The sequence below is a fragment of the Salvelinus alpinus genome, chromosome 21, assembly GCF_045679555.1.
Source record: "Salvelinus alpinus chromosome 21, SLU_Salpinus.1, whole genome shotgun sequence".
NCBI lineage: Eukaryota > Metazoa > Chordata > Actinopteri > Salmoniformes > Salmonidae > Salvelinus > Salvelinus alpinus.
Genome location: NC_092106.1, coordinates 7,414,506 through 7,441,204, shown reverse-complemented (window position 1 = coordinate 7,441,204; position 26,699 = coordinate 7,414,506). Strand labels below are relative to the sequence as shown.

General features: G+C 42.0%; 1 protein-coding gene across 4 annotated transcripts; it reads left to right on the top strand.

Moving 5' to 3' along the window:
• Positions 1-3,478: 3,478 nt before the first annotated feature.
• LOC139547723 (FXYD domain-containing ion transport regulator 6-like) lies at positions 3,479-24,662 on the top strand. 4 transcript variants are annotated; one of them, XM_071356741.1, is made up of 8 exons: positions 3,479-4,023; positions 18,911-18,964; positions 22,281-22,301; positions 22,466-22,507; positions 22,622-22,714; positions 22,802-22,844; positions 22,963-23,012; positions 23,228-24,662. In XM_071356741.1, the coding sequence occupies exons 2-8, from the start codon at positions 18,916-18,918 to the stop codon at positions 23,275-23,277; spliced, it is 348 nt and encodes a 115-aa protein (XP_071212842.1). In that variant the 5' UTR covers positions 3,479-4,023; positions 18,911-18,915; the 3' UTR covers positions 23,278-24,662. The 4 variants fall into 4 exon arrangements, with proteins under 4 accessions (XP_071212842.1, XP_071212844.1, XP_071212843.1 ...); XM_071356743.1 differs by having other exon boundaries at positions 3,690-4,023; positions 22,622-22,696; XM_071356742.1 differs by having other exon boundaries at positions 3,690-4,023; positions 22,278-22,301; positions 22,622-22,696.
• Positions 24,663-26,699: the final 2,037 nt, after the last annotated feature.

Below are 26,699 nucleotides of genomic sequence, written 5' to 3'. Positions count from 1 at the left end.
GACAGGTAACTAAACATAGAATAAGAATCCACAAATACCCAAGGGAAAATGGCAACCTAAATATGGTCCCCAATCAGAGACAACGATAAACAGCTGCCTCTGATTGGGAATTAATTCAGGCCACCATAGACATACATATGCCTAGACTTACCAACACCCCTAGACATACAAAAAACCCTAGACAATACAAAACAAGCATACACACCCTCGTCACACCCTGACCTAACCAAAGTAATAAAGAAAACATAGATAACTAAGGTCAGGGCGTGACAGTTTGGAGGACCTCAATTACCTCGACGAACCGGTACCCCGGCATGTTGACTCTATATCGGTACCCCCTGTATATCTCCTCGCTATTGTTATTTTACTGCTGCTTTTTAATTATTTCATACATTTATTTTTATTTTTTTATGTATTTTTCTTAAAACTGAATTGTTGGTTAAGGGCTTGTAAGTAAGCATTTCACTGGAAGGTCTACCTGTTGTATTCGGTGCATGTGACAAACAACATTTGATTTGATATTGGAACTGGTGTGTCAAGGGCTGGCAAACCGTGCCAATAAATCCTCCAAACACCGGCTTCTGGGGCATTATCATTTTACAAACATATTCAAATAATGATTGACATATTTTCATAAAAAACGTTATTTTGATGAATTTATTCATACTATTTCATCCTTCCACAAGATATAGGCCTGACACAAATCTAGGGTTGCTAACCAAGCCGGCTGGTCGTTCGTTCTATCGGTTCGGTTGCCAGACCCAGTCGTTAAGTCTTTTTGTTCTGTATCTATGGACGCGACCCAGTCGTTAGTTCTAAATGTTCCATTGCCATACTTGCTGGCAACTTTCTCATCCCTTGCTTGCTAGCTAGCCAACTACGGCTAACTTACTGACAGAATAACAGCAAAGTAGCTGCATTTGCATTTGTTTAAGCTGTGTTATGGAAATTCTACACATGGACAATCTTAAATTAATCATTGTTCATTAACAGTTAACTGGAGAGGTTCCAACAAACTTGATGCACCATAGTACACGTCTGTCAGGAGCTCTATCGGGGAAGTCCCGTTAGATCTCTTATATACTGCTTACAGATACGTTACATAGGCATGATTTAGCTTATTCATCATTCATAATTAAATCATCATTTAATGTTTGATTCATGCATGTGACCGACCAATACTGATTCATGCATGTGACAGACCAATACCTCACAAGGTTTCTTCTCTCCAAGCTGAGACCTTGAACCTGAGATATCCTTTTGTTCTCAAAACAAGGGTCTGGGCTTACTGCCAAATTGCAGATACTGATAGTGAGGATTCGTTCAATCAGTCACTTGCATAAACACAGAAATTGGTTATTAGATAAGCACAAACATTTTCCATTACAGCTGTTTTCTAGTGACATTTGGATCCATCCACAACAATGAGTTAATGAGGCCCGATTTCGCCTGGTTAAGAAAATGTGCTCACTCGTCAGGACACTGTTGTCCAGAGGAGCTAGCCAACAACACAGCTAACACAATCGCTTCAAACTGAAGCTGGAAAGACTGCAAACTAGCTGTACTTCATTTTGTTTTACCTTTTTTCAATTGACATTTTTTTGCATATATCCATAAAAATGATGCCAGTTGATTCATGATTTTGACTGGCTGAGTAACGCTGCCTGCCTGTCTGTCTCATCCCGACTCTCCGCTGCTGAAAACGAAATGTTAGTCTAAAAGAAATGTGAGATAATGTCTAGATGCTTTTTATAGTGGACATCAGGTTTATAAATTCCTTGGCTGGGCTGATGAGACAGTGGATTGCACAATCAGATGGAACAGAGTAAATAGGCATTTTAACGTCATAGATTTAGCCAGTGGTAACTTGTGGAATAGACACCGGCTGGAATGCGGTTTTAACCAATCAGCATTCAGGATTACACCCACTTGTTGTATAAAGCTTAAGGCATTTTCATTTCATTGTTATTTAATTCGAAGTATGTTTTATTTTTGTAAAATCTTAAGCTAACAAGGTTACCACCGGCTAAATCTATGACGTTGAAAAGACCTATGCTCTTAGCCATATTCTTTAACAAAAGCCAAATTACCCTCTCATACCCCCTCAATTCGAGCCCTGGTTTTAACTTAACACACCACGATCTTCACTGACACTGAGATATTTAAGGAGTGCATGGTGACTGAAGGAATTGGCTGACAAAATCCAAATATATTCATAGTAGACTATAATTCTGTCTGTCAAATAGGTAGGCGTACCTCTTATTCTTTGAATGGGAAGAAATAGGCTCCAACACAAAGCTAGCTTGTTGTTAGTAGCCTAAAGTCAAATTAAAATGAAGACTGTTTAAACGAATTAGGACTTCTCGAAGCCTTTGACTCAACTCCTGAAGTGCCACCATACACAGCTCAGGCATTGGTTAGGCAGAACAAAAGGGTTTACATCCAGCTAGGTGACTGGTGATAGAAGTCAGTGTTCGACATTCATCCATGTCTGAGGATGTCGGGAGATGACATGGAAACCGGACACTAGGGGCAACAGTAAGCGGTGTTACCTTCAAGTAGGTAAGCTTCTGCCTCTGGTGCCAAGGGTTGCATGTTCTAATCCAGCGATCAAAAGTTGTTTTTGGGACTTTTGTTTGAAGCCTATTCCAAACCTTAACCCTTACTTTAACCATTCAGGGGTTAATGACTAACTTTAAGATTTTGGAATAAATGCCTATATTTTAACCCTAACCGTAAAAATGTGGAGTTAGTGCCTAAACGTAACCTTAATCACTTTGAAATGTAACGTTTGGAACAACTTCACAATGTGACGTTTGAGAAGCATGGGTTAACGTCTCATGGCTGATGTGAAACTGTGAGAGCTTGTTGGCTGGGGCGCATGATTGGAAAGACCTATCCATTGCCATGTGTATCGCAGGGTAGCTTAGTTCTATACACACCATCCCAAGAGTGCAAAAACTCAGGAAGTACATTTTCTTAGAAATATAACTTTGTCCTGTGCTTCTCCGAAGCACGCTCTTCTTATGGCCTATAGTACAGGCTATGGATCATTTTATTGAGACTACACTAGGCGCACTTGATATTGCACACCCAGCAAAGAATCAGGGATGAGGGGCATCATCGGGCAGACATCGGCATACTATAAATAAGCAACTAATTCTCAAACCCTGAGCAATACCACATTTATTTTATTACAAATCACATGACCCTCCCCTGGACTAAATAAAACAAATACTAAGCCCTCCCCCTGACTGAAATTGAATAAACATGACCCTCCCTCATTTTCCTCTAGGGAACAATTGTGTACATTTACACTGTTGCCTAATGTACATCTCTGTCTCTCGTTCTCTTTCTCTGCCTGTCTTATCAAACCCAGAGTAATATGATATTTAATCGATTACAAATGACACAACCCTCCCCTTGACTAAATAACAAAAATACTAAGCCCTCCTACTGAGTGAAATTGAATAAACATGACCCTCCCCCATTTTCTTCCAGGTAACAATTGTGTACATTTCCACTGCTCCCTAATGTAAATCTATCTGTCTCTCTCTCTCCCGTCGACAAATAGTAATGGTTTAACACGGTAGCCTACATCTAAAACACAATCAGTGTATATTTGTAACTGGTTGGGTACACCATTCACCGACCGGGAGACGCGCGCAAAGCTACGGGTAGATGGCTAGATGCTCACGAACATCATCAGTGGTCGTGTGTGTGAGGCAGAGAGAGTGAGAGACAGACAGACAGACATAAAGTGATAGACGTCAAGAGACAATTTGGAACCAATAAAAACAGAAGAAACATTGCGATTCTTCAACAAAGACTTTGGCAAAACTACGTTCATGTTTTGTATTCTAAGAGCGCGACTCGACCAAGAACCCTTCGTGGACTGCAATTGAACAGTGAGAAGGCACAGATTATACAAATTGGAACGCTTTGAGAGAAGAAGCTGATCATTGTCGTTGATTGGATTGTGGTCAATCAATTTGTAGCTTAAAGTCAAGATAATAGAAACAGGTAAGAAGATAAATTGGGCATGTTTGTTTTTCGACATAATTCTAAAGAGGCGTGTGCGTTCTTATATCTACAGTGTGTTATTGTCTGCCTAGTTGGAGCTACATTTTTGTAGTGTGGTTTCTGGTCAAACGAGTGCTAGGGGGGAAAATGCATTGTTTCTTAGATGTGGGTTGTACTGTGAGTAGGGTGTATTTGCTAATCAATAATATAGGCAACATTTCATTTCCTGAAATATTGATGTGAATCATTTAAGAAAACGTAAACTTCTCGCAATGTGTATAGGCATATACATTGCATGATGGATATAAAAAAAAAAAATCACTCATTTTATTTTATTTCGCAAAAGTAATGTCTGTACGAGCATCATATTTTTTCAAATAGGCCTCAACTATGTGGTGTCGAGAGTTGTTTTTGGGTGCCATCTATTCTAGCGCCATGAGGGTGTGTCCTTTTCACAGTGTGATGTTAGATTAGCCAAATCGTCTCGTGCAGTGCTGCAGAGCAGACACAGAACATGCAACAGTTTGTACAATTAGTCCTAGGCTAAATAGATCTAAATGATATGTAGAACGAATTATTTGAAGCGCTTGAATACTCCCCCGTCTACCACAATACTGGCAAGTCTAGTGGTAAAGCCACAGGTTAGGATCCGAGAAAGTGGCAGACTCGCGGAGCTCGCGCCAGACAGTGTCCATGAAGAGCTAGTCTCTCGGCTATGCACATTCTAAAACATATTCATGCACAGTTATGCAAACCACGGCTGTGTCGTAATATAGGTAATACCAGAGACATACTAGGCAATATTATATAATATACCAACCGATACAATTATTCGGGAGTTATTGTCCCTCCATGTCTCCATTTGGCCAGTGACAGACAGCGGTCGGGTGCGCGAAAAAAGCAAATTGCAAATGATGGATGTGGTACAGTAAATAGGCTACAATTATAAAAACGGAGGCACTTGTGTTAATCTGGTTGTCATGAGCTGTTGGGTGATTCCACCAAATGAGTACCTTTTGGGTAGTGTAATTTAGTATTACAAAAATATGTATTTCACCTTATTTTAACGTTCTTTCATGAATAACACGTTCGATTGAATAAAAATGTTTTAGCATCTCAAGAGGTTAAATTGAAAACTGACTATAGTAAGTGCCTATTAAGTGCCAACAGAATTGGCTGTAACGGGGTTGATGATTTCATTTTAAATAAGCCATAAATCCCCTTGTGACGGGGAATGGAAGCTTGTTGTGTGCATCAGGGAGGGGCAGTTAAATGCAACGTTCATTTTAGCCAGTCTTTCTGGGTAATAGGGTTAATTTGTTATGGTCGACCCGCATAGTTTTCCACCACAAAACACCAGAAAATGGCTAAAAGGAGGAGAACCAGATCACCTGCTTTTACACTATGATGTGAAAAAATATTTTAAAAAGGAATAGTTTCCCCATATTGTAAGGAGCGTTCAGTTCACGCAGCAGGGTAGATCTTAAAATAAAGGACGAACATTTCATGAGATTGGATGAATCACTAATCACATTAAGTCAATTCTAATCTTCAGAAATGACTTTGTCAAAGCAACAAAATAACTAGTGTTGACGGGGAAGACTTCTTAGAGTTAAGTGGGTTAAAATCTCCCTAGAAGTCAGAGGGTGCATCAAGGTACATGTCAAAATGCTGAATTTTGGCACTTTAGCAAGTATTTTTCCAATATTAAAATCCGATTTATAGAATTTTCCGTGTGGTCTGTATTAATTAAAGCGCACTTAATATAATAGATTTTTCAAATTAAATATTGGTGCACAATTTCTACTGAAAATATGAAACGGCACTCTTTTAGTTGAACGACCCTGTTGTATAAAGGCTTATGTTCAGTGTGAACACACGTGAACACGCGTGAATGAACATTTTGAATCACATCACTGTGCGCTACCTCTTTCTCCTCTCCTCACGTACTAGTGTTTCTTGACGCTACCATTTCCAGCCCACCTCCCTCCCCTCGGCACACATTCCTCACCGACAGTATTTGGTACTTCTAATAGGAGTCACCTGATGGAAACAGTTGCCATAGCAATACCCCGGCACCGTGACAGGAGGCACGTCCAATGTCTTGTTGTCATGGAGATTTACCATCATCATGATGGCAAAGATGTTAAACCAAAAGCCATGAGTCTTGCTCCAGAAAGGATCTTGATGACCTGTATTTTGTCCTAATTCATGATTTGCTTGTTCGGTTTGAGCGAGTTGTAGTAAAGCGATAGATGAGACACACACACACACCTGAGAGCTAATCAGAGGCAGTTGCATTGTGAAGAGCTACAGGTAACTGCCAAAATAAAGGAAACACTTGAGTAAATGAGGGTTCTGGCAGCTCTTTTATGGTGTGGAGTGCTATTTCCTGGCATGGTTTTAGGTCCTCTCAACCCCTTAGAAGGGCAAGGCAAACGTCAATAAATACACAACCATTTTGGGTGATCACTTTCAACCTATGGTGAAACATTTCTATCCTGATGGGGGTCTCTTCCAGGATGATGATGGCTATGCCCCCATAGGATGACACTGCCCCCCCCATCCACAGGGCACGAGTGGTCACTGAATGGTTTCATGAGCATGAAAACGTTGTTAACCATATGCCATCATCCTGGAAGAGACCCCCATCAGGATAGAAATGTTTCACCATAGGTTGAAAGTGATCACTCAGTCACCAGATCTCAACCCAATTGAACACTTATGGGAGATGATGGAGCAACGCCTGAGACAGAGTTTTCCACCACCATCAACAAAACACCAAATGATGGAATTTCTCGTGGAAGAATGGCGTCGCATCCCTCCAATCGAGTTCCAGACACTTGTAGAATCTATACCAAGGTGCATCGAAGCTGTTCTGGGGTCATGGTAGCCCTACACCCTTTTAGGCACTTTATGTTGGTGTTTCCTTTATTTCCTCAGTTACATGTATCTTTCATCAGCAGAGAGGCACTCTAAAATCATATTGTCAGTAATAGCGGGGTTTGTCTCAGGTAATAGCAGCTGTTTTTGTTCCCAGAGTCAGACCGAGTGATGGGGTAAATAGATTCTCATTCTGCACTCTCCAAATGCCAATCAACACCTGACCTACCTCCCAAACACATAGATATGGGAGCTTTTACATGAGCCTGGGTGTCCCAGAGAGATAGCAGTTAGTGTCAAATTGACACAGAAATATCCATAATGGGTACGATCAAGAGAGAAAACAAGCTCCACCGATCAGATCACAACGCTCCCAGATATAATTTCACATAACCATATCTACACACGGAAAATGGTTAGGTCCTAGGTAGAACCCTTTTGAGTTCCATATAGAACCCTTAACCCAGAGGGTTCTCCATGTAACCCTAAAGAGTTCTACCTGGAACCAAAAATGGTTCTATCTAGAACCAGAAAGGGTTCTCCTGTAGGGATAGCTGAATAACCCTTTTGGGCGTTGGTTTGATCATGGCCTAGACACTTGCAAACAAAGGTGTGAGTGTTCAGGTGTGAAAAGATTCACACACACACAGAGAACGAAGATAAACAATGGGTCACAACACACAACAGCATTTCCACTATGATGTTTATTTCTATGTTTTTCCCTCCCAGTCTGTCTTCTCCCATATGCTTAATTCATAATTCATGTCTTGGGCTTGAGTCATAGCTCCGCCCCTGGGTTTGTTGCGTCTACAGAGGGTACCGCTGCTTCTACCTCATTTTCTGCCTGTCCTTCCCCTTCTCCCTCAGACAAAGGGAAGTGCTGGCAGCACCATGGGACTGAAACACGACACCGACAAAACAACGGGGTGACAAAAGTGGTTTAAGGAGAGGCTTAGAGGCCAGTGCAACGGGTGGCACTTCTCATTTCTAGCGAGGGAGGTGAACTTGAGGGTCTGTGTCACTAGCACTGGCCTGGCTGGCAGTGCCACTCCCCAACAGCAGCTTTCCCACGGGATTCTGAGAGATACGGCCAACTTGGCAACCTCTGATCTGAGAGGTTGAACTGGTTGCATTGCACTTTTCCACTGCGTGGAATTTCAGACTATTAACATTGTGTTTTTCTTGCCCACCGGTCCTGGTCGTTAGACAGTAGACAGCCAGTCAATCCTCACTCTGTCAGTTAGGGCTAGGCGATCTATAGAATTAATTCAAATAATTGTAATTCATGTTTAGCGCAATTCCAAATGCCTGTATCGCAAGAATCAAGTAACTAAAAATATATATATGAGTTTTTATGTCCGCTTGTTCTCATGTTGTCTTTTTGGTCTTATCTCCTTTTCTCCTTCTGTGTTGTGTGCAACTTCCCATGTACACACACGCACCAAGCCCCTCCCCTTGCTACTCACAACAATGAAGATGAGAGATTACTTCTTCCTCACTGGCAAGCAGTTTCAACTCGTTATTTGTATTTGAGGTTTGGTCCAACAGAATCGGTCATAATGACACAAACACATTGAGACAATATTTTACCGTAATATAGGAGAAGATAACCTTTCTAATGAGACCCTTTTTATGTCTCAACTCCTCAAATTGCGGGCAGAGCAGACTACTGAAATAGGAGTATCAATGAACATTGATTCTGGTAAATGTAGCCTAACATGCTGACCACACTGCTCGCGTTACGTGCTCGGAGCATTGCAAAATACATTTACACATGTTATTCAACGAGCATCTGCGTAGCCAGGCACTAAAATAGAACTTGGTTCTATTTGTGATGCTTAGCGCTCTGCAAGTCCTGCCTCTCTCATCTCCTCATTGGTTTTACCCACGTGGGTGATTGAAAAATGAACTGAGGTCCACACTCCAGTCCAGTTGGTGGTGGTAATGCACCTTAAAGTTCTTTGCCAACCACCATATAAAGTCCAAAGAAGAAGGCTGAAGGAGGAGAGATTACTAGATTACTCAATTTACCCTTTTATCTGTGGATTAATTGTCGGAGTAGAGGACCTTGTGCATTTCAGGTAAAATAATAACCCAATGTTTATATCCCAGGACAATTTAGCTAGCAACAGCATGCTAGCTAGCTAAATTATCATAAATGTTTAATGCTTTTCGACCTGTCCCCAAATTAATATAGTTGGTTTATATTTCGTTTTGATATTTCCACCTGCGTGTGCTGATCGAGTCTCACGTGGATGGACAAAATCAACATGTGCATGCTGAGGCACGCGTGCGCCCGGTCTAGTCAGCATATAAGTATAATTTCAAAAGCGCTGAATTCATTAGATTATTGCTGACTCTTTGAAATGCAGTGTATTTGACCTTGAATTGTGAAACAATGTTTATTTAGAGAAAACATTTAAAAAGGAGATATACAGTTGAAGTCAGCAGTTTAAATACACTTAGGTTGGAGTCATTAAAACTCGTTTTTCAACCACTCCACAAATTTCTTGTTAACAAACTATAGTTGTGGCAAGTAGGTTAGGATTTCTACTTTGTGCATGACACAAGTAATTTTCCCCCCAAAAAATTGTGGAGATTATTTCACTTATTTCACTGTATCACAATTCTAGTGGGTCAGAAGTTTACATGCACTAAGTTGACTGTGCCTTTAAACAGCTTGGAAAATTCCAGAAAATGATGTCATGGCTTTAGAAGCTTCTGATAGGTGAATGAACATCATTTGTGTCAATTGGATGTGTACCTGTGGATGTATTTCAATGCCTACCTTCAAACTCCGTGCCTCTTTGCTTGACATCATGGGAAAATCCAAAGAAATCAGCCAAGACCTCAGAAAAAAAATTGTTGAGCCTCCACAAGTCTGGTTCATCCTTGGGAGCAATTTCCAAATGCCTGAAGGTACCACGTTCATCTGTACAAACAATAGTATGCAAGTATAAACACCACGGGACCACGCAGCCGTCATATCGCTCTGGAAGGAGACGCGTTCTGTCTCCTAGAGATGAACGTACTTTTGTGCGAAAAGTGCAAATCAATCACAGAACAACAGCAAAGGATCTTGTGAAGATGCTGGAGGAAACAGGTACAAAAGTATCTATATCCACAGTAAAACAAGTCGACATAACCTGAAAGGCCGCTTAGCTAGGAAGAAGCCACTGCTCCAAAACCGCCATAAAAAAAGCCAGACTACGGTTTGCAAATGCACATTGGGACAAAGATCGTACGTTTTGGAGAAATGTCCTCTGGTCTGATGAAACAAAAATAGAACTCTTTGGCCATAATGATCATTGTTATGTTTGGAGGAAAAAGGGGGAGGCTGGCAAGCCAAAGAACACCATCCCAACCGTGAAGCACGGGGGTTGCAGCATCATTTTGTGGGGGTGCTTTGCTGCAGGAGGGACTGGTGCACTTCACAAAATAGATGGCATCATGAGGAAGAGAAATGATGTGGATATATTGAAGCAACATCTCAGACATCAGTCAGGAAGTTAAAGCTTGGTCGCAAATGGGTCTTCCAAATGGACAATGACCCCAAGCATACTTCCAAAGTTGTGGCAGAATGGCTTAAGGACAACAAAGTCAAGGTATTGGAGTGCCCATCACAAAGCCCTGACCTCAATCTCATAGAAAATTTGTGGGCAGAACTGAAAAGGCGTGTGCGAGCAAGGAGGCCTACAAACCTGACTCAGTTACACCAGCTCTATCAGGAGGAATTGGCCAAAATGCACCCAACTTATTGTGAGAAGCTTGTGGAAGGCTACCTGAAACATTTGACCTAAGTTAAACAGTTTAAAGGCAATGCTATCAAATACTAATTGAGTGTATGTAAACTTCTGACCCACTGGGAATGTGATGAAAGAAATAAAAGCTGAAATAAATCATTCTCTCTACTATTATTCTGACATTTCACATTCTTAAAATAAAGTGGTGATCCTAACTGACCTAAAACAGTGCATTTTTACTAGGATTAAATGTCAGGAATTGTGAAAAACTGAGTTTCAATGTATTTGGCTAAGGAGTCTGTAAACTTCCGACTTCAACTGTAGATACTTATTGCAGAGATATTTATTTGCTCAGATTTATCTGATCAGGTGCGTGTGTGTTTGTTTCACTTGTCTTACTTTACCACTGTATGTAAACTTCGAACTTCAACTGTAGATCGTGAATCGGCAATAAAAATGTGAGGTATGATTTTTCGGCCTTATCGCAGAGCCCTACTGTCAGTATAAAGATACTACTCTGAGGTAAACACTACGGAATGGACCTCAGTGGGTTGAATTTGCTATCATGCCCCAGCCTCCTCCCTCGCCTTAATCGCTGTCATCCTTTTCCTATCTCTCCTTTTCAGCTTGTTAAATGGAAAACGTTAAAAGCTTGTACTTTACTCCTCAGTCCTGTGTTTTTTTTGTGTCTAATATACAATGCATTCGGAAAGTATTCAGACCCCTTGACATTTTCCACTTTTTGTTACGTTACAGCCTTACTCTAATATGGATTTAAAAAAAAATCATCATCAATCTACACACAATTTCCCACAATGACAAAGCAAAAACATGTTTTTAGAAATTTTTGCAAATCAAAAAATTATGTAAAACCTTATTTGCATAAGTATTCCGACCCTTTTCTTTGAGACTCGAAATTGAGCTCAGGTGCATCCTGTTTCCATTGATCGTCCTTGAGATGTTTCTACAACTTGATTGGAGTCTACCTGTGGTTAATTCAATTGATTGGACAGTTCCCAGTGCATCTCATAGCAAAAACCAAGCCATGAGGTCGAAGGAATTGTTCGTAGAGATCAGAGATAGGTTTGTGTCTAGGCACTGATCTGGGGAAGGGTACCAAAAAAGTTCTGCAGCATTGAAGGTCCCCAAGAACACAGTGGCCTCCATCATTCTTAAATGGAAGAAGTTTGGAACCTCCAAGACTCTTCCTAGAGCTGGCTGCCCGGCCAAACTGAGCAATCGGGGGAGAAGGGCCTTGGTCAGGGATGTGACCAAGAACCTGATGGTAACTCTGATAGAGCTCCAGAGTTCCTCTGTGGAGTTGGGAGAACCTTCCAGAAGTGCAATAATCTCTGAAGCACTCCACCAATCAGGCCTTTATGGTAGAGTGGCCAGACTGAAGCCACCCCTCATTAAAAACCTCTTTGGGCTAGGTGGGACGCTAGCGCCCCATCTTGACAACATCCGGTGAAATTGCAGAAGGTGAAATTCTTATACAAAATCGTAATATTAAACATTTATGAAAATACAAGTGTCATACATCATTTAAAAGCTTAACTTCTTGTTAATCCAGCCGCTTTGTCAGATTTCAAAAATACTTTAAGGCGAAAGCATACCATGCGATTATCTGAGGACAGCGCCCCGCATACAAAAGCATTAAAAACATTTTCCAAACCAGCAGAGGCGTCACAAAAGTCAGAAATAGCGATAAAATAAATCACTTACCTTTGAAGATCTTTCTCTGTTTGCAATCCCAAGGGTCCCAGCTACACAACAAATTGTTATATTGTTTGATAAAGTCCTTTATATCCCAAAAAAGTCAGTTAAGTTGGCATGTTTGATTCAGTAATCCACCCATTCCACTCGTTCAACGTGCATACAAAGGTATCCCAAAAGTTACCAATAAACTTCGTCCAAACAAGTCAAACAACGTTTCTAATCAATCCTCAGGTACTCTAATATGTAAATAAACTATACAATTTAAGACGGAATGTAGTATGTTCAATACCGGAGATAAATAACGAAGTGCGCCCCTCATCCCCGCACGCACAAGACTACAGTCCAAAATTAGAGCCACCTTGAAAAACTACAATTACTAACAAATTTTTCAAAAAACAAGCCTAAAACCCTTTCTAAAGACTGATGACATCTAGTGGAAGCCATAGGAACTGCAATCTGGGAGGATTTCCTTTGAATATCCCATAGACAAGCATTTCAATGCGTGGTGACCTCAACAAAAAAAACTATTCCGGATGGATTCTCCTCGGGTTTTCGCCTGCGATATCAGTTCTGTTATACTCACAGACATTATTTTCTATCCAATGCTTATGCATATCCTAGCTTCTGGGCCTGAGTAACAGGAAGTTTACTTTGGGCACGTCAGTCATCCGAACTTCCGAATACTACCCCCTAACCTTAACCTCTCTAGGGTACGTGAGACGGTAGTGTCCCACCTCTTCAACAGCCAGTGAAACTGCAGGGCACCAAATTCAAAACAACAGAAATCCCATAATTAAAATTCCTCAAACATACATGTATTTTACACCATTTTAAAGATACACTTGTTGTAAATCCAGCCAGTGTCCGATTTCAAAAAGGCTTTACGACGAAAGCAAACCAAACAATTATGTTAGGTGAGTGCCTATTCACAGAATAACACAGCCATTTTTCCAGCCAAAGAGAGGATTCACAAAAAGCAGAAATATAGATAAAATTAATCACTAACCTTTGATGATCTTCATCAGATGACACTCATAGGACTTCATGTTACACAATACATGTATGTTTTGTTCAGTAAAGTCCATATTTATATCCAAAAATCTTAGTTTACATAAGTTCCAAAACATCCTTTGATTTTGCAGAGAGCCACATCAATTTACAGGAATACTCATAATAAATATTGCTAAAAGATTCAACTGTTATGCATGGAATTTTAGATGCACTTCTCCTTAATGCAACCGCTGTGTCAGATTTAAAAAAAGCTTTACGAAAAAAGCAACCATGCAATAATCTGAGTCGGCGCGCAGAGCCCAATCAAGACACAAATATAGCCGCCATATTATGCAGTCAACAAAAGTCAGAAGTAACATTATAAAAATTCACTTACCTTTGATGATCTTCATCAGAATGCACTCCCAGGAATCCCAGTTCCACAATAAATCTTAGTTTTGTTCGATAATGTCCATCAATTATGTCCAAATTCCTCCTTGTTGCTCTAGCTTTCAGTACACTTTCCAAACTCACGACGCGCGGGCAGGTCCAGCGGAAAGTACGGACGAAAAGTTAAAAAAGTTATATTACAGTCCGTAAAAACATGACAAACGAAGTATTGAATCAATATTTAGGATGTTTTTAACATCATTCTTCAATAATGTTCTAACCGGAGTATTCCAATGTCTTCAGAAGTGGAATGGAACAGAGCTCGCTCTCACGTGAACGCGCATGGTCAGCGCATGTTCAGGTCATGGTAGACCTGACTCATTCCTCTCTCCTTCGGCTCCACTTCACAGTAGAGGCATCAGACAAGGTTCTAACGACTGTTGACATCTAGTGGAAGCCTAAGGAAGTGCAAAATTACCAATATCCCACTATCTTTAATAGGAGCTGAGTTGAAAATCGACCAACCTCAGATTTCCCACTTCCTGGTTGGAATTTTCTCCGGTTTTTGCCTGCCATATGAGTTCTGTTATACTCACAGACATCATTCAAACAGTTAAAAAAACTTCTGAGTGTTTTCTATCCAACTCTACTAATAATATACATATTCTAGCTTTTATGGCTTTGAAGCAGGCCGTTTACTCTGGGCATGCTTTTCATCCGGGCGTGAAAATATTGCCCCCTACCCTAAAGAAGGATAAAGACTCTCAAACGGGCTTCCATTCTGGACTTAGCACTTACTCTGAATGCAAAGAAAGCCTGTTGAATTGTAGATTTAACACGGCCCTATTGTCTAACAAAGAATTCTGTGACTTTATTTCGACCAACATACAGTGAGGGAAAAAGTATTTGATCCCCTGCTGATTTTGTATGTTTGTCCACTGACAAAGAAATGATCAGTCTATAATTTTAATGGTAGGTATATTTGAACAGTGAGACACAGAATAACAACAAAAAAATCCTGAAAAACGCATGTCAAAAATGTTATAAATTGATTTGCATTTTAATGAGGGAAATAAGTATTTTACCCTTGTTGGCAATCACAGAGGTCAGACGTTTCTTGTAGTTGGCCACCAGGTTTGCACACATCTCCGGAGGGATTTTGTCCCACTCCTCTTTGCAGATCTTCTCCAAGTCATTAAGGTTTCGAGGCTGACGTTTGGCAACTCGAACCTTCAGCTCCCTCCCCATATTTTCTATGGGATTAAGGTCTGGAGACTGGCTAGGCCACTCCAGGACCTTAATGTGCTTCTTCTTGAGCCACTCCTTTGTTGCCTTGGCCGTGTGTTTTGGGTCATTGTCATGCTGGAATACCCATCCACGACCACGTAACATAACAAAATGTGGAAAAAGTCAAAGGGGTCTGAATACTTTGTGAATGCACTGTAGTGTAGACTAGTAGAAGTCCCCGTAGAGGTCATCCAAGGTGTCACTTAGACTTCAGTCTTTACCCTCGCTGTGTTAATGAGCTATCAGTACCATTAACAAGGTAGCTATGTGTAAGAGTTCTAAGTGGGCTCCTCTTCCTCTCTCTCTCTGTATACCTCTATGCCTCCATCTATCCATCCATCCCTCTATAACTCCCTCTCTATACATACCAGATGGGTAAAAAGGACAGGATATGATGATTGAATAAGGAAGAGGAGAACAGAGCGGAGCTTCAACGGCGTTAGGATCTTCTTTATTGTGGTTGTAGACTCAAACGCCACGCAGATGAACCCTTTCTCTGAGAAGACCTCTGGCCACATCTGTAGATGTCTATTAGCCTTCACAACACATCATCATCCACACTGTAGACGTCGTCTCCCTGCCTGTGTGTTTATCCTCTAATGAATAGCCCAGGGCTATAGGGTCGGGATGGGCGGTGACTGACTGAATGAGAGGATCATGAATACAACACTGTCCTATTTAGTGCAGCTAGGGAGGGTGGTGGGAGTAGACGCAACATCACAGAGCCAGACATAACAACCCACTTACGTCTGCTCCATAGTGACTGGCGGTTGACTGCTTTTGTCCCAGTCATAACCCAGAACCTGTCTGGATATAGACAACAGCAGGCATATAAAGCACACATACAGTAACCGGGTAGAATAGTGATAACATGCAACCAGGTAAAACATTCAGCCAGTTTACAGACAAAAATTCATCCACATAATTGCGTACAGAGACTTCCTGTGCTAGACTGAGAGGTCAGTTTGGCTTTTACATGCAATGTTCTTAATGCCATGAATGACATGTAAAATGTGTAGCTCTGTGAATATTTGCCTGGATTCAACATGACAATATAATGTGTGCTGTGAGGCCACTCTCCCAGTTCAATTAGGCCATTTGTTGCTCAATTACTATCAAGTGCCCTATCATCGAGCAAATTACCTGCCTCCTGAACATGATTCATCCTAAGAAACTTCAACGTGTGACCATGAGGCTGGGCTCGCCACCTAAAGCTGTTTCAAAGGCAAGGTCACACCTCTTATCCTTAAAGGATCGGACTCTTTTTTTTAAATGTTCACCTAAAATGACATACCCAAATCTAACTGCTTGTAGCTCAGGACCTGAAGCAAGGAAATGCATATTCTTGATACCATTTGAAAGGAAACACTTTGAAGTTTGTGGAAATGTGAAATGAATGTAGGAGAATATAACACATTAGATCTGGTAAAAGATAACACAAAGAAAAAAAAGAAAAAAAATGTCTCCATCATCGTTGAAATGCAGGAGAAAGGCCATAATGTATTATTCCAGGTTAGGCACAATTTAGATTCTGGCCATTAGATGGAAGCAGTGCATGTGCCAAGTTTTAGACTGATCCAATGAACCATTGCATTTAAAAAAAACAAATTTACCCCCTTTTCTCCCCAATTTTCGTGGTATCCAATCGCTAGTAATTACTATCTTGTCTCATCGCTACAACTCCCGTACGGGCTCGGGAGAGACGAAGGTCGAAAGTCATGCGTCCTCCGAAGCACAACCCAACCAAGCCGCACTGCTTCTTAACACAGCGCGCCTCCAACCCGGAAGCCAGCCGCACCAATGTGTCGGAGGAAACACCGTGCACCCACCCCCCTTGGTTAGCGCGCACTGCGCCCGGCCCGCCACAGGAGTTGCTGGAGCGCGATGAGACAAGGATATCCCTACCGGCCAAACCCTCCCTAACCCAGACGACGCTAGGCCAATTGTGCGTCGCCCCACGGACCTCCCGGTCGCGGCCGGCTGCGACAGAGCCTGGGCGCGAACCCAGAGACTCTGGTGGCACAGCTAGTGCTGCGATGCAGTGCCCTAGACCACTGCGCCACCCGGGAGGCCCCGAACCATTGCATTTCTGTTGAAAATGTTGTATCAAGACTGCCCAAATTTGCCTAATTGGTTTATTAATACATTTTCAAGTTCAAAACTGTGCACTCTCCTCAAACAATAACATGGTATTCTTTCACTGTAATAGCTACTGTAAATTGGACAGTGCAGTTAAATTAACAAGAATGTAAGCTTTCTGCCCATATGAGATATGTCTATGTCCTGGGACATTGTTACTTAAAACATAATGCTAATCACATTAGCGCAAGTTAGCTTAACCGTCCCTTGGGAGAACACCGATCCCGTAGAGGTTTTTAAGGGAGTTTGGAGCTGTACACAGCACACAAACAGCATCTGGACTGTGATGCTAAGCGACAATGCTAATGACTTAGGTCCTGTCTAGCCAAATGTATTCTCTCCCCCACAATCTGGTATCAGTAAAGGATTTGCTTAATGGGAAGTGGGGCACATAACTTGGAGGAGATAGATGGTTAGAGAGACGGGGAAATCTGGGAGAGGAGAGGAAAAGCAATGGGGGGATTGTTGTCATCTCTTTGCCTCGAGGGCAAGTTTCTTTCCATGAAAAGCCTGAATCCAAGTAATCTACTGTAGTATTGTAACCTGTCTTTTGTCTGTAATTATCTCATCTTCAACCCATTACTCTAATTTCTCTGGCAGCTTGGCAACTTTCACTTCTAGTTTCTATTCCCATCAAGATGTCTGTGTAGTACTGGTTTGAGAATGTAACTGAAAATGAGACACATGATTGGTGTTGATCCCTAAAAAAAATGTACCACTCTTTCTGCAGGTATCACCGCTACCCTTCTATAATCAATAATGTCATTATCTGTCTACCAATGGATGTTTCACGCCAATGTAAATAAAACATTCCTCTGCAGAGCACCCATTTGGAGTAATTTCTAATAGAGAACCGTACAGCCTTGAGATGAGGGGACTTCCAGTAGCAGCTCAAAGTCTGAAGGAGAGAGAATCATTCTCTTATGAGATTCTCTTATGATTTCTTACAACATAATTCAGAACTATTATGGTCTTTATTGGCTCTTATATGAGCTGCAGTAAGGTGTCACATCCAGAGCTTGGATAGGGCTCTTGACAGGTTACAGTATTCACATCCAGTTGTGCAATGGCACTGGCCTTGTGGATTATTAGTTGAATGGATCGCCTCAGTTGTCTCCCGTCCTCCTCCCCTATTCTATTCTTCCAACCCTTGCTCCCTGTTTCAATTAATTTCCTAAATTCCCATCAGCAAACACTGTCTGGCCCATTGCGCAAGTTTGTGTGTAAAATATGAGGTATCCACCATTTTAAGCGTGTGTTACTTGGAACCTGAAAGACCAATACTGGACTAAAGAGAACATTTCTCTGAGATTGCACCGTTGCCATCTCTTGACTTGTAATGAGGGCAATTAGTGGGCTCTGCCTGTGTGTGGTCCTCTGTGACGTTGTGGTTTTGTGTATATGTGTGTGCGTATGTGACATATGGGGAAGTAGGCCAATTCACTGTGGCCTCCATAGGCAACTAGGAACAATCCAAGAGTGTCCATTCCAATATTCTATACATGTGATGTTATGTAAGAGGAATAAAGGTTAGTAGGGTTACGCAACAGATTGGTTCAATACAAGAGAGATGATGAGTGGGGAGGGGGTGTTTTCCAACCTTACATACTGTATGTGTCTGTGTGAACATGTGTGTCTTGGTGTGTATGTGTGTGGCATGTTACCCACTAACACGGTTCTCTCTCTCTCTCGCTCTGTTTCTTTCTCTCTCTCTCTCTCTCTCTCTCTTTCTGCAGTTACCATGGAAACTATTATGTTCTTCCTCTTTTCACTCCTGGTGTATGTGGCTGGTAAGTGCCCCCTCCTCCCCTCAGCCACTACCAACACCACTACCACTAACACCAGCACGACGACCGCACGATCCACAGGGAGGCAGGAGACACAGGGGAGGGCCGTGGCATGACATGGCAGGCATGGGTTTTTGACTGAACATTAGTGGATTGACTTTTTCTGGAGCCTGAGGCTTCCTTCCTTTGCATGCGTAGTACAGTGTGTGTGTGTTATGTATATCCCAAGTATAATGTAATATATTGTATATCACAAGTATATTAAGTAACTGTTTAACTCTGCCGCAGGTCATAGGTTCAATACATCAGTTGAGAGAGCAACTGAGCCATCCATGTTATTTATTATTCTATAGAAGTCTGGTGTTATCCAGACTGCTTGCCTCTCACTCTTTCTTGTCTGTCAATCAGACTAACCTTCCACATTCTATTGCTTTGGTGTTTCCCCACCTCTCTTCAGTTCACATTCGTTTCGACCTCCCTCTTTTCCTGCCTTCCTGTCTTTTTTTCCTGACACCCATTCTGTGTCTTCTCCATTCTTTCATCTGTGTTTTGTTCACACTGTCTGTTCTGGTTTCTCTTTCTTTCTTCCTTTCTTCTTTTGTCTCCAGACTATACATCTCTCCTTTTCCCCCTTCCCTTTCTCCATCTCCAGATGTACATTTTCCTCTATCAATCTCCCTCCCACTATAATTCAGTGTTTTTCATACTCGCACTCCCCATTCTGTGTGACTCCCTGTCTGTTGATATGAATACACATGCTGAGTAGAGTACACACACACACACACACACACACACACACACACACACACACACACACACACACACACACACACACACACACACACACACACACACACACACACACACACACACACACACACACACAGTCTTGTACAGCTAACCTTGTGGGGACACACAATTCAGTCCCATTCAAAAATCCTATTTTACCTAATCCCTAAACCTAACCGTAACCTGTACTCTTACCCTTACCATAACCCTAACCTTAACCCAAGAACCTAACCTTATCTCTAACCCTAGCTCCTAACGCTAACTCTAAAACTAACCCTAGCTCCTAACCCTTAACGTAATTCTAACCCTAACACTAATTCCAACCTTAACCCTAAACCCCCTAGAAATAGCATTTGACCTTGTGGGGACTAACAAAACATCCCCAGTTGGTCAAATGTTGTTTCGCTTGGTCCCCACAAGAATAGTTAAACACGTCCACACACACACACACACACAATGGGGGAGCAGAGCAGAAAGAAGGTCTGGGGTTTGTGCAATGGGCCAGACAGTGTTTGCTGATGGGAATTTAGGAAATTAATTGACACAGTGAGTGAGGGTTGGAAGAATAGAGTAGGGGAGGAGGAGGCGGTCCATTCAACTAATAATCCATAAGGCCAGTGCTATTGCACAACTGGATGTGAATACTGTAACCTGTCAAGAGCCCTATCCAAGCTCTGATGTGACATACTGTAGTTCAAATATGAGCCAATAAGAATTCTGAATTATAGTGCATTCAGAAAGTATTCAGACCTCTTGACTTTTCCCACATTTTCTTACGCTACAGCCTTATTCGAAAATGCATTACATTTTATTTTTTTCTCATCAAACTACACACAGTACCCGCAAATGTATAAAAAAAATTAAAATGGAAATATGACATTTACATAAGTATTCAGACCCTTTACTCAGTACTTTGTTGAAGCACCTTTGGCAGCGATTACAGCTTTGGCAGCTTCGAGACATTTAGAGTCTTGTCGTTGTCTTGTCACCCCAGTCCTGAGTGCTGAGGTCCTGAGTGCTCTGGAGCCGGTTTTCATCAAGGATCTTGCTGTACTTTGATCTGTTCATCTTTCCCTTGATCCTGACTAGTCTCCCTGTCCTTGCCGCTGAAAAACATCCCCACAGCATGATGCTGCCACCACAATGCGTCGCCGTAGGGTGGGTGCCAGGTTTCTCCAGACGTGATGCTTGGCTTTCAGGTCAAAGAGTTCAATCTTGGTGTTATCAGACCAGAGAATCTTGTTGCTCATGGTCTGAGAGTCCTTTAGGTGCCTTTTGGCAAACTCCAAGCGGGCTGTCATGTGCCTATTACTGAGGAGTGGCTTCCGTCTGGCCACTCTACCATAAATGCCTGATTGGTGGAGTGCTGCAGAGATGGTTGTGATTCCTTCTGGAAGGTTCTCCCATCTCCACAAACTCTGGAGCTCTGTCAGAGTGACCATTGGGTTCTTGGTCACCTCGCTGACCAAGGCCCTTCTCCCCGATTGCTCAGTTTGGCCGGGCGGCCAGCTCTTGGTGCTTCCAAACTTCTTCCTTTTAAGAATGATTGAGGCCGCTGTGTTCTTGAGGACCTTCAATGCTGCAGAATGTTTTTGGTATCATTCTACAGATCTGTGCATCAAGACAATCCTGTCTCGGACTCATGGCTTGGTTTTTGCTCTGAGAACTGTGGGAACTTTCGAAACACGTCCAATCAATTGAGTTTACCACAGGTGGACTCCAATCAAGTTGTAGAAACATCTCAAAGATGATCAATGGAAAAAGAATGCGCCTGAGCTCAATTTCGAGTCTCATAGCAAAAGGTCTGAATCCTTCTGTAAACAAGGTAGCTTTTTTTCTGAAAACCTGTTTTTGCTCTGTCATTATGGGGTATTGTGTGTAGATTGATGAGGGAAAGCATTTATGTAATCCATTTTAGAATAAGGCTGTAACGTAACATAATGTGGGAAAAGTCAAGGGGTCTGAATACTTTCCAAATGCACTGTATGTTCTAAGTGTTGGGTTCTAATTATTAGAGTAAGAACTCGACGGACACTGTGAAAGCTTAAGCCAAGTTCATTCTTCCCAAAGGATCGAACAGCTGAATCGACGAAAACATGTTCACACAAGCACTGATATTTAACCCTTTCTCCTATGCTCAGTTTCCTCCACATCTGAACAGCCAATGCATCTCTGTTGCTAGACAGAACCTTAGTGATATCTGTTGTTCCTCACTTCATCTGACCTGACCTCTGCCCCAATGCGATCACTCCTCCCCAATTCACGGCTGTCATGGTGACTGGTACCAGACTGTGTCTCTTCTCCTCCCAGAGGAGCCCTGATGGCTAACAATAACATATCCTGACATAATCTCTCTCTCTCTCTCTCTCTCTCTCTCTCTCTCTCTCTCTCTCTCTCTCTCTCTCTCTCTCTCTCTCTCTCTCTCTCTCTCTCTCTCTCTCTCTCTCTCTCTCTCTCTCTCTCTCTCTCTCTCTCTCTCTCTCTCTCTCTCTCTCTCTCTCTCTCTCTCTCTCTCTCTCTCTCTCAGCAGTAGCAGACCCAAGTGCCGAGGGTGAGTAACCTGTGTGTATTCAATGTGTTTAGCCATGTTAACCCCAGCCTTGTTATACTCTTTGGTATGTACAGCATTGAAAACTGCTATGATTGTCTTCATGATAGATGTCCGATATGGCTAGTATCTCATCGCCTTGCCTTTCCCTGTGCCTGTATTTTCAGATGGTAAAAAGGAGAAGAAAGAGGTGGACCCATTTGTCTATGGTAAGTAGACCACTGTGCGCCTTGATGCTCTTCCCCATCAACTGACAGTGTTCCAATAGCCAAGAAAGAAGACTTGCTTAAGTAGACGTCCCTCCTCTCTGTGTGCCTGTGTAGACTATCATAGCCTGCGGATCTGTGGACTGGTCTTTGGCGTGGTACTCTTCGCGCTGGGCATCCTCCTCATCCTCAGTAAGTCTTCATACTTCAGTAAGTCTACCTACGCAGCACGTGTACTTTATGGGCCTTCGATTGTTGATTTTTAAGATCGGAATGATGATTTGTTGTCGGTTCTAGGTCGAAAATGTCGCTGCAGTTCCAATCAGGAGAAGAAGCCCAAGTAAGTCGGCATTTGTTCCTGATCCGTAGACTACATTTCTGCTCTGTTGTTTTTGGGCTGTGTTCTCCATCTCTGGTCACCATGACAACCAACATCTGTCCCCTTGGTTCTATCGCAGGGCCCCTGGAGACGAAGAGGCTACGGCAGAGACCCTGATCGTGTCCAAGGGTGAGAGAACTGTCACTCATCCCTTACACACACCCCTTAGAACACCCTTGACGCCAGTCCATAGTCGAGTTCAACCTTTGGGAATGATCTTTCGTAGTCAATGCCTAGGTTCCCCCTATGTTACGGCCACTGTTTGAAATGACTACCCCAACCTCACCGGCTTTTCATGAAGTCATGTGAGTTTCCTTGATTCCCCCTCTTCTATCCAATCACAGCTAAGGAGCCAGAGCCAGAGCCAGAGCCTGAAGCTAAGGCTGAGAACTGAGTCAGCCCGACCAGACTGACCCCCACCTGACCGAATCAACCATATCTGCCACTGAACCACTACCTAATGACCAACACAACAACCATGATGATGATGACGGCGGCTACAAAGATGATGATGCTGAAAAAAATAATGATGATTAATGAAGATGATGCAAAAGGAATACTGTGCGACCACTGGGTAGAGGATAGGAGTGTGTAGAGGGGGGTGGGGGGATAATGCAGATGTAAATAGACCTCTAACCTATTGTTCCGTGCTCTGTGCCCGTATACGTGTCTCAGTGATCTCGTGTGTACCTGTGCCTTTCTGCGACACTCTGTCTCCAGTTTGTTGTCTTAGCCAGTGACACCTTTTTACAGATCGTCTTTACCCCAGTTCTTAATAATAAGAGATTTGTCAAGAAATGCTCTTCTTGTTTGTGTTTAGCTTAAATTCTGTGTTTCTATCGTCTTTAGATTCTAGAGGTTACTGTTTGCTATATTTTTGTTGTTGCTGTTATCACCACCACTCTTGTAACAATTGTCCTCAATGCTGTTTTTCACGTAGTAGATTCTATACTATATATGCATGCATATATATTAGTATAAATAGTCTATACACAGTACACAGTTATAGCTATATATATTTAAATATATGTGTGCCTGTGTGGGTACATGAGTTTGGGTGGTGTGTGTGTATGTGTGTGTGTCTGAGTGGTTGTGTGTATTTGACTGTGTTGCGCCTTACACACGAGAATCCAACTGCCACAGTTTGCTGACCAAGCACAAGAATGCATCAGAGTTAACTAGGAGCTCACCAACAGTACTTACTGTAGTAAAGTGAGCTCCTACATCAGCTGTATCACTGCCTTGTCCTAGAAAAACCGTCCAATCTAGTCTCCTCCTCTGCCATTGGCTGAGCCGGGCGATACCGCCCTCAGAGGCAGGCTAGGATTGTCCGGTTCCCACACCAGTGCCGCAAATCTGTGTCCTCTATCGTTTATTTGAGAAGTTACAGTAGCTGATTGCAAAATCAGTCTCTCAACCAATGGCGTTTCGCTGTTTTGTATTGTATGATTGATTATGCATTTAGTTAATGAGAAAGCGGGCCTGTGTGTGAGTGATAGAGTGTGTGTAGATACTAAGTGTGCCAGAGTCATAGTTTTAGATGCCAAATTAGGTGAAGAAAATAAAAGGAAAATATAATTTGCTCTGTATCAGATGTCAGGTAAAGTTTATGTCACGCAGTCCGATATATGGAGTCTTATGCGGAGTATCATTGTTACAAAAAAAAAAAAACACTGTCACGACAATAAGTACCTACTCTGTTCATTCTGTGCATGAGGTTGTATTGTATAGCTGCATTTTGTGCTTTTAGCATAGAAATAAAGTGTCTATCACCAATAACCTTCACGTATTTGTTAAGTTATACAGTTTTAATTGTTATGTTAAGGTTTACTTATATGGAGAAAAATAGCCACCAGCCACTGCTCACCTGTGATTCTGGTCATAATTGTGGTAAGCTACAAAGTCACACTACCAAGAACTACAACACAATGACAATGCAATGAACCTGCCAATTCCCGAACTCAAAGTCACGCAAGGTTGTATGAGTGCTACTTCAAAGGTAAGGTACAAAATGGCGTGCATTTCCTCCTAGGTTAGTCACAGTGATGTGAACACTGTGCCTCAATGATTCCAAAGGTTACCATCTCACACTATTTATCTGGTCTCAAGGCCACGCTTTATCGGCCTGTAAACATGTAAGCGACTGGCTGATGGGGTAGGGCCGACCGGCTGAATTATGGGGGAGGGAATGGGGTAGACGGGGCAGGAGGTGACTGGAGTGCAGCTGACTACAGAGACAGGAGACACACCTGAGAGGATCTAACACAGCCAGAGGAGTCTTCCAGCACCACAGGTGAGTCCAACCTGGTTCAACCGAACGCTATGACTAGAGATTGATAGACCGTTGGTACTTCAAATACGTAATAGGAGCACGTGTTGGATAAATGTATACTTACTTGTTGAATTATTGCTTATTTAACTCAAGCAACTCATAAGCAATCACAGCCAGCCAATCATGGGAAAAGGGCCAGCTTTTCATAAATCATCAGATTTTGATCCCGATCTTTATAATATCAATAACATGGTGTATTACTCTTCTATACATACATATTGATCAGTGGAGGGGAAAACTGTACTGGTGTATAATTACACCGAATAATATTATCGAACTAGCAATAAGCCTTTATTGATGTTGACTTTCTCAGGGTGTTCTACAACACACACATGACATATGACTTGTCCCGTGAGCCGAATACAACGGTGTGAACTCGACCGTGAAATGCTTGCTTTACGAGCCCTTCCCAAAAATTATAACAATACCATATTGAGTACGTTTTACATTGAGTAAAAGCAGAAGCATTCTTGTCTAATATGAAAGCCTTTTAGAGGGTGATTGTAGGGGGCGTCAAGGTTAATGAATTAAGATGACAATTAGGCAATAAATAACTTTTCTATATGCTATAGTATGTCACCCATGCATTGAAAAATCACACACAGAATACTGAAACACATACAGTACCAGTCAAGAGTTTGGATACACCAACTAATTTCAGGGTTTTTCTTTATTTTTACTATTTTCTACATTGTAGAATAATAGTGAAGACATCAAAACGATGAAATAACACACATGGAATCATGTAGTAACCAAAAAAAGTGTTAAACAAATCAAAATATGTTTTCTATTTGAGATTCTTCAAAGTAGCCACCCTTGGTCTTGATGACAGCTTTGCACACTCTTGGCGTTCTCTCAACCAGCTTCATGAGGTAGTCACCTGGAATGCATTTCAATTAACAGGTGTGCCTTGTTAAAAGTTCATCTGTGGAATTTATTTCCTTCTTAATGCGTTTGAGCCAATCGGTTGTGTTGTGACAAGGTACGGGTGGTATACAGAAGATAGCCCTATTTGGTAAAAGACCAAGTCCATATTATGGCAAGAACAGCTCAAATAAGCAAAGAGAAATGACAGTCCATCATTACTTTAAGACACGAAGGTCAGTCAATCCATAAAATGTCAAGAACTTTGAACATTTCTTCAAGTGCAGTCACAAAAACCATAAAGCTCTATGATGAAACTGGCTCCCATGAGGACCGCCACAGGAAAGGAAGACCCAGAGTTACCTCTGCAGCAGAGGACAAGTTCATTAGAGTTTACTGCAGCCCAAATAAATGCTTCACAGAGTTCAAGCAACAGACACATCTCAACATTAACTGTTCAGAGGAGACTGTGTGAATCAGGCCTTCATGGTCGAATTGCTGGAAAGAAACCACTACTAAAGGACATCAATAAGAAGAGACTTGCTTGAGCCAAGAAACACAAGCAATGGACATTAGACCGGTGGAAATCTGTCCTTTGGTTTGATGAGTCCAAATTTGAG

Excerpts from the sequence above, each read along its gene's own strand:
- LOC139547723 (XM_071356740.1), top strand. The coding sequence starts at position 18,916 with ATGGAAACTATTATGTTCTTCCTCTTTTCACTCCTGGTGTATGTGGCT. Across the intron at positions 18,965-22,277 it reads ACTCCTGGTGTATGTGGCTG|CAGTAGCAGACCCAAGTGCC; the intron begins GTAAGTGCCCCC and ends TCTCTCTCTCAG. Across the intron at positions 22,845-22,962 it reads AATCAGGAGAAGAAGCCCAA|GGCCCCTGGAGACGAAGAGG; the intron begins GTAAGTCGGCAT and ends GTTCTATCGCAG.